The 14,978-nt window shown below is 41.2% G+C and overlaps 1 protein-coding gene across 10 annotated transcripts in view; it reads left to right on the top strand.

Moving 5' to 3' along the window:
• The window catches only part of BNC2 (basonuclin zinc finger protein 2), a 485,586-nt gene that overhangs the window by 445,209 nt on the left and 25,399 nt on the right, over positions 1 to 14,978 (top strand). For all 10 annotated transcript variants that reach the window (XR_011465180.1, XM_070375936.1, XM_070375932.1 and 7 more), the window contains one exon: positions 12,659 to 14,628. Coding sequence is in view for 9 of the 10 variants with exons in the window: in XM_070375936.1 (XP_070232037.1) it covers positions 12,659 to 14,628 (1,970 nt within the window). In the remaining variant the exon portion in view is untranslated. The remainder of the gene's footprint in view (positions 1 to 12,658; positions 14,629 to 14,978) is intronic.

Here is a 14,978-nt window from a genome sequence, read left to right as displayed (position 1 = left end):
GAATGCTAAAGCAGGAAATTAATCTTTGTGTTCTACTGCCATTCTTACACTCAGAGAAGAACAAAGTTAAATCTCCCAATACATCTCTCTGTTCAATCACACACTCCATCCTCCACGTGTTGTATGGAATACTGCTTAGTGAATGTTCAGTTCTTTTCTCCCCCTGCTCCCCCACATCCTAATGAATATGTTTAAGTTCCTTAGGGTTGTTCAATCAGCTTCAGTTGTGGAGCGATTCAAAGTATAATATGTGAGCTAGAATCAGCCTTTCAAGCTTTGGAAGCTGGGATATGAGTACTGAGGATCTTGGTTGTACAGACAAACTTCATACAAAGATTGAAGGTTGTGACCTTGAATTCATTCCAAGGTTTTGACCCTTACCTAATGTGGAAAATCATCCTCATCGTGAAAAAAAAAAAAAAGTGTTTTCTTTTGCACCCATTTTTGCTGTTTATCAGACATTATAGGAAAGCCCATCAGGAAATGCCAGGGTCTCTCTGGTTTGTGTTTAGATACGTAAAACCTCAGCACAGACCCCTGGGTAGACGGAAGCTTTCTACAAGCTTGGTGGCAGAACATTGGTTATGGAAAGAAAAGTAAACTAGAAGATGTAAAGCTCCAAGCAAAAATGTTAGCACGGGCTCTGGTGAGTGGTGTTTACTGCCAGGCAAGCAGATTTATAGCTGTCCAAGGACTCAGGTTTTATCTTTATGTCTGAAGGGAGAAGAAAACAAGACCACTTGCAGGGCCCATCCTTCTCCTTCCTCCTGTTTCTAGTGTTTTCTCTGAGGATTTCAAACTGTTCCTTTGCTGTCCTGAACCATAAAATGACTTACCCCCTAGCATCTCATGGTGATCATCTCCAAAAGAGTAACTTGTGTCGATTTAAAAGGTTTAATTGAGGCAAGAGTCTTATATACAGATACTGCTGTTTCTGAGAACTCCAGAGATCATAGGAGAACCACAGATACTTATTTATATAGCTTGATGGAGATATAACATATTTATTTTGGAATGGCTGAGCCTCGTGTTTTACAGGATTTCCACAGACTCTATTGATATAATGATATGGGGGCTTCGAAGGAACAGTTTCCCTATACAAGCGAAGTTTTCACTTGAACAGATCATTACATTGAGCAGGAGTAAAAGGTGATCCAGAAGAATTACTGCCTCTAATCATATTACTGATAAAGCATCAAGGGAGGCATGCAGATTATGGAACCATACAGGAACTCATGGGGGCATATTTTCAGTCATAAACACGTATGTTCTGAAAATAAGTTGTAGATACACAAGTTGGTTGAGAGGAAAAATTTTAGCCTAAGATTGGAAACATTTTAATTGAAATGTCTTATATGTCCAGATTCTAGGTATAAATAGTCAGATAAGGGAATCTGACTTTTTTTTAGTAAGGCTTAGAAAGTTAGTGGGGCTTCCCTGCTGGCTCGGTGAAGAATCTCCCTGCCAGTGCAGGAAACCCAGGTTTGATCCCTGGGTCGGAAAGATTCCCTGCAGAAGAAAACGGCAACCCACTCCAGTATTCTTGTCAGGGAAATCCCTTGGAGAGTGGAGCCTGGTGGGCTACAGTCCATAGGGTTGCAAAAGAGTTGGACACAACAGCAGCTAAACACCACCAAGAATAGTAGGACTCTTACTTACATATAAGGAAACGAAACTAGGTACTGGTTACTTCATAGTCACACAGCTGATCATTGGCAAAACGAAGACTCGAACTCAGGTGTCATTTGCTTATGTTCTTTATTTTCCTCTGAGGCTGAATATGAGGAAGTTGTACTAAGCATAACCAAAAACTGAAATTTTAATATCCAAATTCTCTTTTAGCCTCTAAGTTCAGAGTTAAATACTCTGTGCTTAAAGATGCATGGGTAATTTTATATTATAGGTTGATCTTCTAGGAATAAAGATCTGCTGGATTTGAGTTTTCCTATTTTGAAACTTAAATGATTCTTAAGATGCCATTGTTAATTATTAAAATGTATTGTGTCTTAATTTAAAAGTTTCTCAAATTTGATTTACAGTGGAGTTAGGTAATTTGAAAAATAACTTTGGACTCTTTGAAGTGCAGTTCTAGATACTGTGGAAAGTAATTTACACCTCTGAAAATTCTGTAGATGGCAAAGCAAGGCTTTATTTATTTGCAAACAAATACCCACAGAAGAAATGCATGGACCTGGTTTAAAGCCAGACAAACTAAAATTCCTGGGTACAGGGAAGAAATCCTGACAGGCCTTTAACAGAGCTTAGCTGGAGTTTCTGTGATTAAATATGTTGTAACCCTGGAGTGATCTATCATAATCACAGATTTTAAAATAAAATTGCTGTACAGACGGTTATTGAGGAGAAAAGCAATCATCCTCTACGAATTATATGTTCTCATCTGGTCCATAATCAAGAACATTCTGTAACAAAGTAAATTTTTATATCAAAAAAGTCAAACAATATACTTTAAAAAAAAATCAGAAGAGCCGTTTAAAACCAATCCCTTGGTATTTTGATTCCTCTTGGTTTGAAAAGTGGTCATTTTGGGAGGGTGTATTGTTCAATTTCTCAATAATTTGTTTCTTCTTCTAAAAGATACCTTCTTCACTGAAAAGTAGCTTCAAATAAGGATCAGAAACAGAAATGGTAGGGATTTATCTCTTGAAAAATCTACCAGAGCCATACCTAAAAATCACATAAAATTACCATGTTGTCTTTTCCTTCTGCTCCCAACTGCAGTCAGGGGCCATTTCCTTCAGACTTCCAGTTTCATCCAAGGAGATGAATTCCTTAATTCTGTACCTTTTTTTTTTTTTTTCAAGTAATTTGATATGCCTTTCCTTAGTATACTACCAATTCTTCATGATTGAACATTTTTCATCTTATAAGACGACTGATTTATAATGAGATTCGTGCAGTAACCTGAGGATGGTAGTCTCTCTACAGGTACACGTTTGTGTACATGCACATGTATGTGATAAGTAGCTCTTAAAGTTAATCCCTAATGTGCAAATGGTATTTATAGAGAACAGACCTGTGTTAGCAAGGACTAATAAGAGTCTCACCTTGACAGAAAATTCTTTAAGGCAAAGTTTTTTGAGAGCTCTGTCATTCTAACCAGTGGTGGATATTCCTATAGAGTTCATTTCTCCTTTGGGGGAAAAAGGAGGAATTGGAAAGATACTTCAGACAGGTCCTTTATAATCCACGCACAATGAATTTAGCACCAGCTTCTATAATCACAGCCAGCCAATATATACATAGCTCTGATGTCTGTGCACACATTTCATGACATCAATGGGCTTGGGTTGATGAGGAAAGCATATTTGTTTCCCAGAAGGGATAAATGTGCATGAATGTTAGCAAAGTCCAGTCTTGATTTTTCTTTGCAAGTTTTCATTTCTTTTTGTACCACACCCTGTTGATTCTTTGTCATGGAACCCTTCTGTCCTGGGGAGGGGCAGAAGAAGCAAGAATGGACTGGTCAACATTGTATTTAAAAGCTAAAATGATGCTCTTGAGAAATTCTGCAAAACACAAATTTCCAAATGTTGGAAATCGGGTAGTTTTTATTACCCAAAACGAATTTGATTTTCTTTTCTTATCAAGTCTAATTTGAACCATTTGGTGCAATCATGGTATAAATGAGCATGCCTCACTCTGCCTACAGATATTACAGTTGTTTCAACTGGCCTGGAAATACTAGCCTGAAACACTGGAAAAGCTCACTCACTTGAAAGAACTCTGAATAAAGAAGAGTATGATTCTGTTTACTTCCACAAGCAGACTGTTCCAGTGTATACTGTATATGGTAGTGGTTCATCTTTCAGTCGGTGCCCTCCCAGAAATAAGTGTTTAAATGTAAATTTGCTAAAACAAATAAGCATGCCAAGTTGTTTCCCCACATAATTTCAAGTGTTTCTCAAAAATTATCACAATATTGCCTACAAAATTTCCCCCAAGTGCTTCCCAGAATCTGTTATTTTCAATAAGAATTTTTTGTTGTTGTTTTACCATTTTTCTTCTTCTGCCCCTTCTGCACACCCCCACCCCTCCCCACCCCCACTTCTTGCTTGCTTACACACACACACAAATTTTAACCCATGCCAGTCATGTAAATTAGATAAATAAATAATTAGCCATTCCCCCCCCCTAACAAAAAGAGGGGGAGTGGCTCTGATATTTGTGGAGAGTACCCAGACCAGTTAAACTTTTTGGCTGAAGAGAAGTTTAAAAGTAACTTGACTTTTAGAGGAACAATGGAAAATTGAAATATCTGCTTGTCACATATGGATCCACATGAGTTCTAAAACAGGTAGCTTGTAGGTGAAAAGGAGAGAAGAGGACTTCTATAACTTCTGTAAGATTGGTTTTTTTGGTAAAGCTATAGGTAGTGCCTTCAGCCCTCACATGCAGCCCCGCCCAGCGCTCGGGGGGCATACATGAAGTCTCATTTGCAGCACCCCCTACACCGCCATATGAAGTTGAGGGAATGGCCCTGTTCACGACATCTGAGATAATAGTCCGAGCCCACCACTTCCCCCTGAGGTGATCTACCAGTTAAATGATAAACTTCCTAATTTCTGGGTCACTTCCTTGACACACGTCCACCTAACCAAGAGGCCAGCACAAAGGCAGGTGAAGGGGAGCTTAGGTGAATTAACAGACTACTCTTCAACTTCTTCCAAAGTGTGTGTGAAGATGTGTGTGCATGCTCCGTGTCTGCCACATGTCAGTATTAGCTCTGTAGTGAAGCAGCCTAAACTTTTTATGACTACACCTTCTTTTCATACTTTTCATAAAATACATGAGCGTGCACCCCAGTGTGTGTGAAGCTGTTTCTAAGTTAGTAGTATATTGTAAATTTACATATAAAAATGTAACACATGTCTTTTTAGGTTACGAAAATAGAAATTCTCATGTTTACTCACCACATCAGTGGACTGTTGTGTACCCCCTACAGATAGGAGAGAATGGAGGAGGGGGTGTGTGTTTTTCTGGTTACAACAGAATGCAGGGAACAAGAAGATGGTCTGTATATAAATGGGGAAAGTTGTGAATGTTGAGTTCTGAGAGTTCATGCAATTTTCATAGTTTAATGTTTTGTGTCAGCTTCATTGAGGTATACTTTACATGCCAAAAAATCTCGGAGGTTTTAAAGTCTACAACCTATATAGTCATATATACATCAGCCTTAGGATATAGAACATTTCCATCACTGCCTAAAGTTCCCACTATTCTTTTACAGTCAGTCCTTTCTTCTACCCTTGGGCCCTGGCAACTACTGATCTCACTTCTCCTCTTGTAGGCTTACTTTTCAAGGATGATTCCTCTGACTGGCATAGTGACATCTGTTATCTTTTAGGTCTGACTTCTTTCATTCTTAAGGTTAGTTTCTATCAATAGTTTATTCCTTTTTATTGCCCAGTAGTATTCCTTTGTGTATATCTCCCACTATTTGTTTAATTAAGACTTAAACATCAAGAAAACCTGGCAAAACTTATGTTTCAAGTTTTGCATAGCATGGTTTCATTAGGTTTTAACTCTGCAATTAATAGTTCAGTTTTGATAGATCTCAAGCTGGATTGGCTTGAGATCGTTTCTCTACCTTCTACGCAAGTCTATTCCTCTTGCCTTAATACCTGAACTCCTAAAGGAGAAAGAAGTTCAGTTCAGTTCAGTCACTCAGTCGTGTCCGATGCTTTGGGACCCCATGGACCGCAGCACACCAGGCCTCCCTATCTATCACCAACTGCCAGAGTCCATTGTGTCAGTGATGCCATCCAACCAATCTCATCCTCTGTCATCTCCTTCTCCTCCTGCCCTCAATCTTTCCCAGCATAAGGGTCTTTTCCAATGAGTCAGCTCTTCGCATCAGGTGGCCAAAGGATTGGAGTTCCAGCTTCATCATCAGTCCTTCCAGTGAACACCCAGGACTGATCTCCTTTAGGATGGACTGGTTGGATCTCCTGCAGTCCAAGGGACTCTCAAGAGTCCTCTCCAACACACAGTTCAAAAGCATCAATTCTTCAGCGCTCAGCTTTCTTTATAGTCCAACTCTCACATCCATACATGACCACAGGAAAAGCCATAGCCTTGACTAGACGAACCTTTGTTGACAAAGTATTGTCTCTGCTTTTTAATATGCTGTCTAGGTTAGTCATAACTTTCCTTCCAAGAAGTAGGTGTCTTTTACTTTCATGGCTGCAGTCACCATCTGCAGTGATTTTGAAGCCCAAAAAATAAAGTCTCTCACTGTTTCCATTGTTTCCCCATTTATTTACCATGAAGTGATGGGACCGGATGCCATGATCTTAGTTTTCTGAATGTTGAGCTTTAAGCCAACTTTTTCACTCTCCTCTTTCACTTTCATCAAGAGGCTCTTTAGTTCTTCTTCACTTTCTGCCATAAGGGTGGTGTCTTCTGCATATCTGAGGTTATTGATGTTTCTCCCAGCAATCCTGATTCCAGCTTGTGCTTCCTCCAGCCCAGAAAGAAGAGAAAATCCCAGTAGGAAACCGGTCATGAAAATAAGTTGCCAATACAGTTGGAATGGAATAATACCTTAAGGATAGCACACGATGCTTGCAAATCTAGACATGATATCAGAAAGTATGTCTCGTAAACCTCTCATTTTGTTTTAGGTGGATAGCATTTCATTAAAAGCTTTAAAATTAGATCAAAGGGGAAGTGTTTTTAGTTTTTAGCTAATCGTTTTTGGATTTTTCCTTTAAATTATGCCTTAAATTTGACAGAAAGATATTCATGAAATAGAGTTGAAAATTAAACTATTTTGTGCTGGTCTTTAAGCCGTTTGCTCATTTCTTCATAATGTGAATACTGCTAGAGCAAATAGGCCCTAGGTCTCTGCTGTGTTTACTATTCGGTCTCATTTCCATGTGTGGAAGGAAAGGCAGTGTTTCCCTCTATGTTCTAGCATGCTAGTGGCCTGCCATGAGCACAAACAGGTTTATTCTTGGCCTTCAAGCAGATTCTCGGGGCTTAAGGTCAGCTGACAGTCAGTCTAATGATCCCAAAGTCTCTATCTGGTCTCTCTCCAGTCTCTTTACATCTTTCCTTCTCTATTCTCCCTTTCCCTCACATAAGAAAAAACAGCCGATCTTAACTTGACTTTGGTTTTAAAATTACGCATCATGTAAGATGTTTTGATATGAAAAAGGGGCTCAAATAAAACCGTTGAAACCATGATCGTGACCCTACTGACAAAGATTTTATTTTTTTAATTTATATATATATTTTTTTTATTTTAAATTTTATTTTATTTTTAAACTTTACAGTATTGTATTAGTTCAGTCTGGACCCATATTGAACTGGGTGCCAGATTTTTCCTAAGTGATAAAAGCACCAGTTCAGTGAATATAAAAGGAAGTCTTTTCATTTAAAATGTTTAGATGTAAATATTTTAAGTGTTTTATACTGTTTCTGAACACAGTAAAACTTGTTTATAAGTCTGGATTATTTGGTTACAAATCTTCTAATTAATAGGATAGCCAATTATTATCATAGGAAATCAATACTTATCCTAGGGACTTCGCTGGAGGTCCAATGGTTAGGACTCCGTGCTTTCATTGCCAAGGGCCTGTGTTTGATCCCTGGTTATAGAACTAGAATCCCACAAACTGGCATGGTGCAGCCAAAAATTAAAAAAATATTTATCCTAATACTTTGCATTTCACTTAACAGGACAAATCTTCTCATCCTCATTTTGTAAATAATAATTTCCAATGAAATGGTCACTGAGCTCTGGTTACAAATGGGGGAGCCTAAAGTAACTCAGTCACCAACTACAACATGAATGGGAAGGCCACGAATCCAGTTACTCACTCTGATGTGACTTTTCATTCATACACAAGTCTGGCATCCCAGTATGAAGTGGTCAGAACGTTCATAGTGGCCTAACTGAATTTTTTCCATTACTGTTTATTTTGTGACAATACCAAATTCTTTTTATGGCTCTCAATCACTGGTAAAGTGTAGTTGACATGATGAGGAGGCCTAGGTTTTAGATTTGTATTGTACTTCTCAAACTATCTGTGAGGAAGGACCAGTTTTCCCCCAGCTGATTTTGAGCCAATAGTTGAGTTAAATAAAGTAAAAATTAGTTAATTTTAAAAGAAATGACCATGTCTTTCATTGTACAGCAGTGTCACATTGTCCTGAAAGTTACCAGATTGCTACTCTGAATTCCTTGCAGAGTGGTCCTTTTTGATAGCATATAGGCCACTCATGGAAAGTCTTAACAGAGGAATCTTAAGCCATGGTTTAAGAATCACTGCACCAGATCCTGATTACTTCTGTCACAAAGATCTGCAGGCAAAAAACCTGGGCCTCCTTTGTTTTCCTTTGATGATTTCTAACTCCCTTCAACTGCTTAAACCCAAGGATATGCTAAAGCTGATATTCATTCCTTGCATTGAGCTTTCAGACCCATTCTATTACATAAGACAATCAACTTTGTTTCGTGTTGCAGTTTCTCTGTTTATGAAAGGGAAGGTCTTTAGATGGTCTTGATGAATGATGGCTTCTTTGAAAAGAACTTCACATTGCCTGAATCCAGAGGGTACCCTGTCAGGAGGATTCTAGTTGGAGTATGTCATGTAGATAGTTGACCTGTCCCCAGGCACATTCATTTACAAAGATACTATGTTGTCCTTCCAGGTAAATTATAAACGGATGCTTCTGTTACCACAATAAATAAAGCTTCTCTTTTATCATTCAGGAAACCAGCAAAGTTCTAAACCTTGCTTACCTGGATCTCTTCCACCAGAAGTAAGTAGTTTAACAGAGCAGTCTCTCTTTTAGTGGAGACAGCCACTCAGGACTAAAAAAGAATCTGAAAGGCAGTAGATTTAGAAATAGCAGCAGGCATTCGTGGCGGGACAGGAGAAAAGAGAAACCATATGGGACTGCTGTGTACCATTAGGGGAGGGAAGACAGAAGGGTGATGGAAAAGAGATGCCTCAGGTGGGTTTGATCAGTTGCTATGGTTTCTGAGGCCTATTTTAATATCAGAGGCTGCCAGCTCTGTAAGTACGGTATCAACATGCAGATTTAGGTGCAGGCTACCTAGGAAGAACCTGAGGTAAAAATGACTATACACCACTCAGATTGAGTTTCCACAGTGAACGCGTTCATAAAAAGAATAATCAAGAAAATGGATTTGATGGTAAAGGGAAAATGGTGTAGAAGAGGTCATGACAGTGATCTGGAGACCAGCCTTGTTCAGGAGAGGTCTTGCCCCTTGTTATCACAGACGCAGTGTGCCCACCTCGAAAATGGCCTCAGTAAGTTCAATGAACCTGGAGTCAGAATTTCTGGGTTCAAGTCCTAGACCCCAGTTAGCATCTTCGCAACCTTAAGCAGTCATACCTCTGGTGTCTCATCTGCTAAACATTTGCCAAGCTCTGGAAGCTGTTAAAAGACTCAAATGAGATAATCTCTGTAAAATCACAATTTATTTCTCTGCTTATTTACAATACCAAAAGTCTCCTCTACTCCCCTGTCCCAAAAAAGGATGTAAGGGAGACCATTGCTACCAGTGATACTTTTGAAAAAGCAGCTACTTCGCAACTCCAGGATTATCCAGTCAGTCACTGTGTCGGCATACCATGGTATGACTGTTGTGAACAGAGAACTGCATGAGAGTGTCTAATCTGAAGGCTAAGTTCTCCTGCAAATGAGGGAGGGACATCTGTATTTGCCAGTTTACGTGGTTCAGTTCAGTTGCTCAGTCGCTCAGTCATGTCTGACTCTTTGCGACCCCATGGACTGCAGCACGCCAGGCCTCCCTGTCCATCACCAACTCCCGGAGTTTACCCAAACTTATGTCCATTGAGTCAGTGATGCCATCCAACCATCTCATCCCGTCCCCTTCTCCTCCTGCCTTCAATCTTTCCAAGCATCAGGGTCTTTTCCAGTGAGTCAGTTCTTTGCATCAGGTGGCCAAAGAATTGGAGTTTTCAGCTTTAGCATCAGTCCTTCCAATGAACATTCAGGACTGATTTCCTTTAAGATGGACTGGTTGGATCTCCTTGCTGTTCAAGGGTCTTTCAAGAGTCTTCTCCAACACCACAGTTCAAAAGCATCAATTCTTTGGTGCTTAGCTTTCTTTATAGTCCAACTCTCAAATCTATACATGACCACTGGAAAAACCATAGCCTTGACTAGATGGACCTTTGCTGACAAAGTAATGTCTCTGCTTTTCAATATGCTGTCTAGGTTGGTCATAACTTTCCTTCCAAGGAGTAAGCGTCTTTAATTTCATGGCTGCAATCGCCATCTGCAGTGATTTTGGAGCCCAAGAAAATAAAGTCTCTCACTGTTTCCACTGTTTCCCCATCTATTTGCTGGAAGTTAATGGGACCAGATGCCATGATCTTAGTTTTCTGAGTGTTGAGTTTTAAACCAACTTTTTCACTCTCCTCTTTCACTGTCATCAAGAAGCTCTTTAGTTCTTCACTTTTTCTGCCACAGGGAGTGGTGTCATCTGCGTATCTGAGGTTATTGATATTTCTCCCAGCAATCTTGATTCCAGCTTGTGTTTCATCCAGCCTAGCGTTTCTCATGATGTACTCTGCATATAAGTTAGGGTGACAATATACAGGGTTGATGTACTCCTTGCCCAATTTGGAACCAGTCTGTTGTTCTATGTCCAGTTCTAACTGTTGCTTCCTGACCTGCATACAGATTTCTCAAGAGGCAGGTCAGGTAGTACACCAACACACATATAAAAGGATAGAATGCCAGAAATGAGCCTTATAAGGAATGGCTTATAACTATTAGAGCTTCTTTTTTAAGTAATTTAAATAAGTGACAAGTATCACCTTAATATCGAATTAGGTGTTGTGATTCAGACCATACAGTTGTGGTCCAGAGAGAATTTCACATCACGGGGCTGAATAGAACTATCTATGAGAGAGAATTCTCTCTTGCAAAAATAGTACAGTTCCCTCTATCCTGTTTGCCCTAATGTAACATCTTACACATGCATAGGACAGTTGTTAAAACCGAGAAATTAGGATTGATCCGTGCTGTTCGCTAATTGAGAGACTTTCCTGAAATTTTACCACTATTCCCACAAATGTACTTTTTCCGGTCTAGGATCCCTAGAATCTTATATTCATTTGTGCTGTCTTAGTCTCCTCCAATCTCTAACCAATCTTTGGTCTTTCTTTGACTTTAAAAAAATCTTTCCCAACATTTACACTTTGAAGAATACTTGGGGCTGTTTTGCAGAACACCTTTTAGTTTTGATTTATCTGATGTTTTTTCATAATTAGATTGAGGTATGCATTTTTTTGGGCAAGCACGCCACAGAAACCACAGTGTATCCTTTTCAGTATATAGATCACAAGGTCTGTGATGATCCTTCATTTAGGCAAGTTGGTTACGGTGGTGTCTGCTAGGTTTCTCCCTTACAATGTGATGATTTTCCTCTTTGTAATTAATAAGGCTCTTGTCTTGCATTTAAGATGATTTTGTGCTTCCATAAATCGACTGTCAAGGGTTGGAACAAGTGCTGTTCACAGAGGGTTGCCAAGTGTCCTGTCCTGGTAGGAAGGAGCTGTGCCCTAGAAGATGATGGAGTCATTAAGTGTTTGAATAGGTTTCTCTCAATCCATACTGAAATGGATTGCCTGACATTACATTGCAGGGTTTTTAAGTCCTACCTCCAGGCATATCTCATAGTTACTAGCAAAAATGAAAGTGTGAAATGCTTTTAATGTATATTTAACAACACATAGTCTGGTGATTACTGATGTGTATTCTCTGTGGACGCTCTCTACTATCAGAGCAGGATGTTAAGAGACAATATTTTTACACATTCTTATCTAAATCCATCACAGGTTTACTTTCTGAATATCTATAACTGTCATTTATAACAAGATCATAAAAAGTCAAATACTCTTAACTCAAACTTTGAATCATAGAATTACAATCAATTTTCAGAAAAAGTACAATTACTGTGTTTCCTTACTCTACCTTATGAAATTGCCTACTGTAACGTGACACTAAAATTCAGCCACTTAAAAGTGGAGAAATGCAGCGTAGCAATGTGAGTATGGGGGTGATGCTACTTCATTCATCTTCGTGATTTAGAAATTCAGATAATAGCTCCTGTTTAAAGGCAGTTTCATCATTGAATCCAGTGTCATGTCTGATTGTGTTAAATAAAATTTGAAAAATGTACCTAATTCCTTCCTTTGGTGTCACTATTTGATAAAGATTAAGGTACCATGTTCTGTTTTGCTTTTGCATACACTGGGTCGCACAGCAAGAGTTCACGTCTTGTACTAATATATGCTAAATACTTGCATAGTCTATAGACCATTGTTGTTAAAAGTAGCAGTAGATTGTAGGCATTTTAGATCACAGATCCCCAGTGGTCTACGTTTTGTTTGCTTTGACATTATTAAACTCAATCTGTTTCTCTAACTGTGACTCTAATGACTGCATTTGCATGGCAGAGAAGTTTGCTTCATGGATCAACTTGTATTAACAGAGCTTGCATGTTGTTTTCTGCTCTCGCTCGTGGTGTTCCATGAGCAGACAGAGCACCTTCAGCTGCACTGAGTAATTATGCACAATCAATAAGTTTCTGTGTTTGTCTTTGTCGTTTCTTTGATGTGGCCTCCAGGATGCTGCCGGCAAGGTGCTGGACCGCTGGGCCATCATGTCTCGAGAAGAGGAAATCATCACCCTTCAGCAGTTTCTGCGGTTCGGAGAAACCAAATCCATCGTGGAGCTGATGGCGATTCAGGAGAAAGAAGGGCAGGCCGTAGCTGTACCATCTTCAAAGACAGACTCAGACATCAGAACTTTCATTGAGAGCAATAATCGCACCAGGAGTCCCAGCCTCCTCGCCCATCTAGAGAACAGCAACCCTTCCAGCATTCATCACTTCGAAAACATCCCCAACAGCCTCGCCTTCCTGCTGCCATTCCAGTACATAAACCCAGTCTCAGCCCCGCTGCTAGGATTGCCTCCAAACGGGCTGCTGTTAGAGCAACCAGGACTGAGGCTGCGGGAGCCCAGCCTTTCGACCCAGAATGAATATAATGAGAGCAGTGAGTCTGAAGTCTCCCCCACGCCCTACAAGAATGATCAAACGCCCAATAGAAATGCCCTGACCAGCATCACTAACGTGGAGCCCAAAACCGAGCCAGCCTGCGTGTCTCCCATTCAGAATTCCGCCCCAGTCAGTGATCTGTCCAAAACTGAACACCCGAAGAGCTCATTCCGGATCCACCGGATGAGAAGGATGGGGTCAGCCTCCCGGAAGGGAAGAGTGTTCTGTAACGCGTGTGGGAAGACGTTCTATGACAAAGGTACTCTCAAAATCCATTATAACGCCGTTCACCTGAAGATCAAACATCGGTGCACCATTGAAGGCTGCAATATGGTCTTTAGCTCCCTCCGCAGCCGGAACCGCCACAGTGCAAACCCTAACCCTCGCCTTCACATGCCTATGCTAAGGAATAACCGAGACAAAGATTTAATCCGGGCCACGTCCGGGGCCGCCACCCCCGTCATAGCAAGTACAAAATCGAATCTCACACTCACGAGCCCTGGCCGGCCCCCAATGGGTTTTACCACTCCCCCACTAGACCCCGTCTTACAGAACCCTCTCCCTAGCCAGCTGGTGTTCTCTGGGCTAAAGACTGTCCAACCCGTTCCTCCATTTTATAGAAGTTTACTCACTCCAGGGGAAATGGTGAGTCCTCCGACCTCCCTCCCAACCAGTCCCATCATTCCAACCAGTGGTACCATAGAGCAGCACCCCCCACCGCCCTCTGAGCCAGCAGTGCCAGTAGTGATGATGGCCACTCATGAGCCCAGTGCCGACCTGGCACCCAAGAAGAAGCCCAGGAAGTCCAGTATGCCTGTGAAGATCGAGAAGGAAATTATCGATACCGCCGATGAGTTTGACGATGAAGATGACGACCCCAATGACAGCGGGGCTGTGGTGAACGATGGGAGCCATGACAATCACTGCCACTCCCAGGAGGAGATGAGTCCGGGCATGTCGGTGAAGGACTTTTCTAAGCATAGCAGGACCCGGTGCATTTCAAGGACAGAGATAAGAAGGGCTGACAGCATGACTTCTGAGGACCAAGAACCTGAGCGGGACTATGAGAATGAGTCTGAGTCTTCGGAGCCCAAACTCGGTGAGGAATCCATGGAGGGGGATGAGCACATGCACGGTGAGGTGAGTGAGAAAGTCCTGATGAACAGTGAGAGGCCGGACGAGAACCACAGTGAGCCCTCTCACCAGGATGTCATCAAGGTGAAGGAGGAGTTTACAGACCCCACTTACGACATGTTTTACATGAGCCAGTATGGGCTGTACAACGGCGGGGGTGCCAGCATGGCAGCCCTGCACGAGAGTTTTACATCCTCTCTGAATTACGGCAGCCCTCAGAAGTTCTCCCCAGAAGGGGACCTGTGTTCTAGCCCAGACCCTAAAATCTGTTATGTGTGCAAGAAGAGTTTCAAAAGCTCCTACAGCGTGAAGCTTCACTACAGGAACGTTCACTTGAAAGAGATGCATGTCTGCACGGTGGCTGGCTGCAACGCTGCCTTCCCCTCTCGCCGAAGCAGAGACAGGTCAGTAAATCTCCATTGGCTGCTCCTGCTGGGGGGTGGAGGGTGCCAGTCATGGTGGACTTGACACATTAAAAAATAATCCAACTTGGATGTTTTCGATGCACTGTAAAGACTGTCCACAGTGACCGCGTGATCCCCAGGCTGCCATGCTCGTGAAGGATTGTTGCAGTCGGTGCTTGTTCTGATTAAGCATGCAGAATCATACGCCATCTTACTCAGTAATGCACGCCATTTTTCTCTGTGCTCCGTGTGTGTGTTTGTGTGTGTGTGTTTCCATGCATCTAGGTGTGAATAAGTTAACTGTGTACACAGTTCCCTGCTTTCCCGTGAACCTTCACTTAGAAGCTGCA

The sequence above is a fragment of the Bos mutus genome, chromosome 8, assembly GCF_027580195.1.
Source record: "Bos mutus isolate GX-2022 chromosome 8, NWIPB_WYAK_1.1, whole genome shotgun sequence".
NCBI lineage: Eukaryota > Metazoa > Chordata > Mammalia > Artiodactyla > Bovidae > Bos > Bos mutus.
This window is presented reverse-complemented; position numbering and strand designations above follow the sequence as displayed.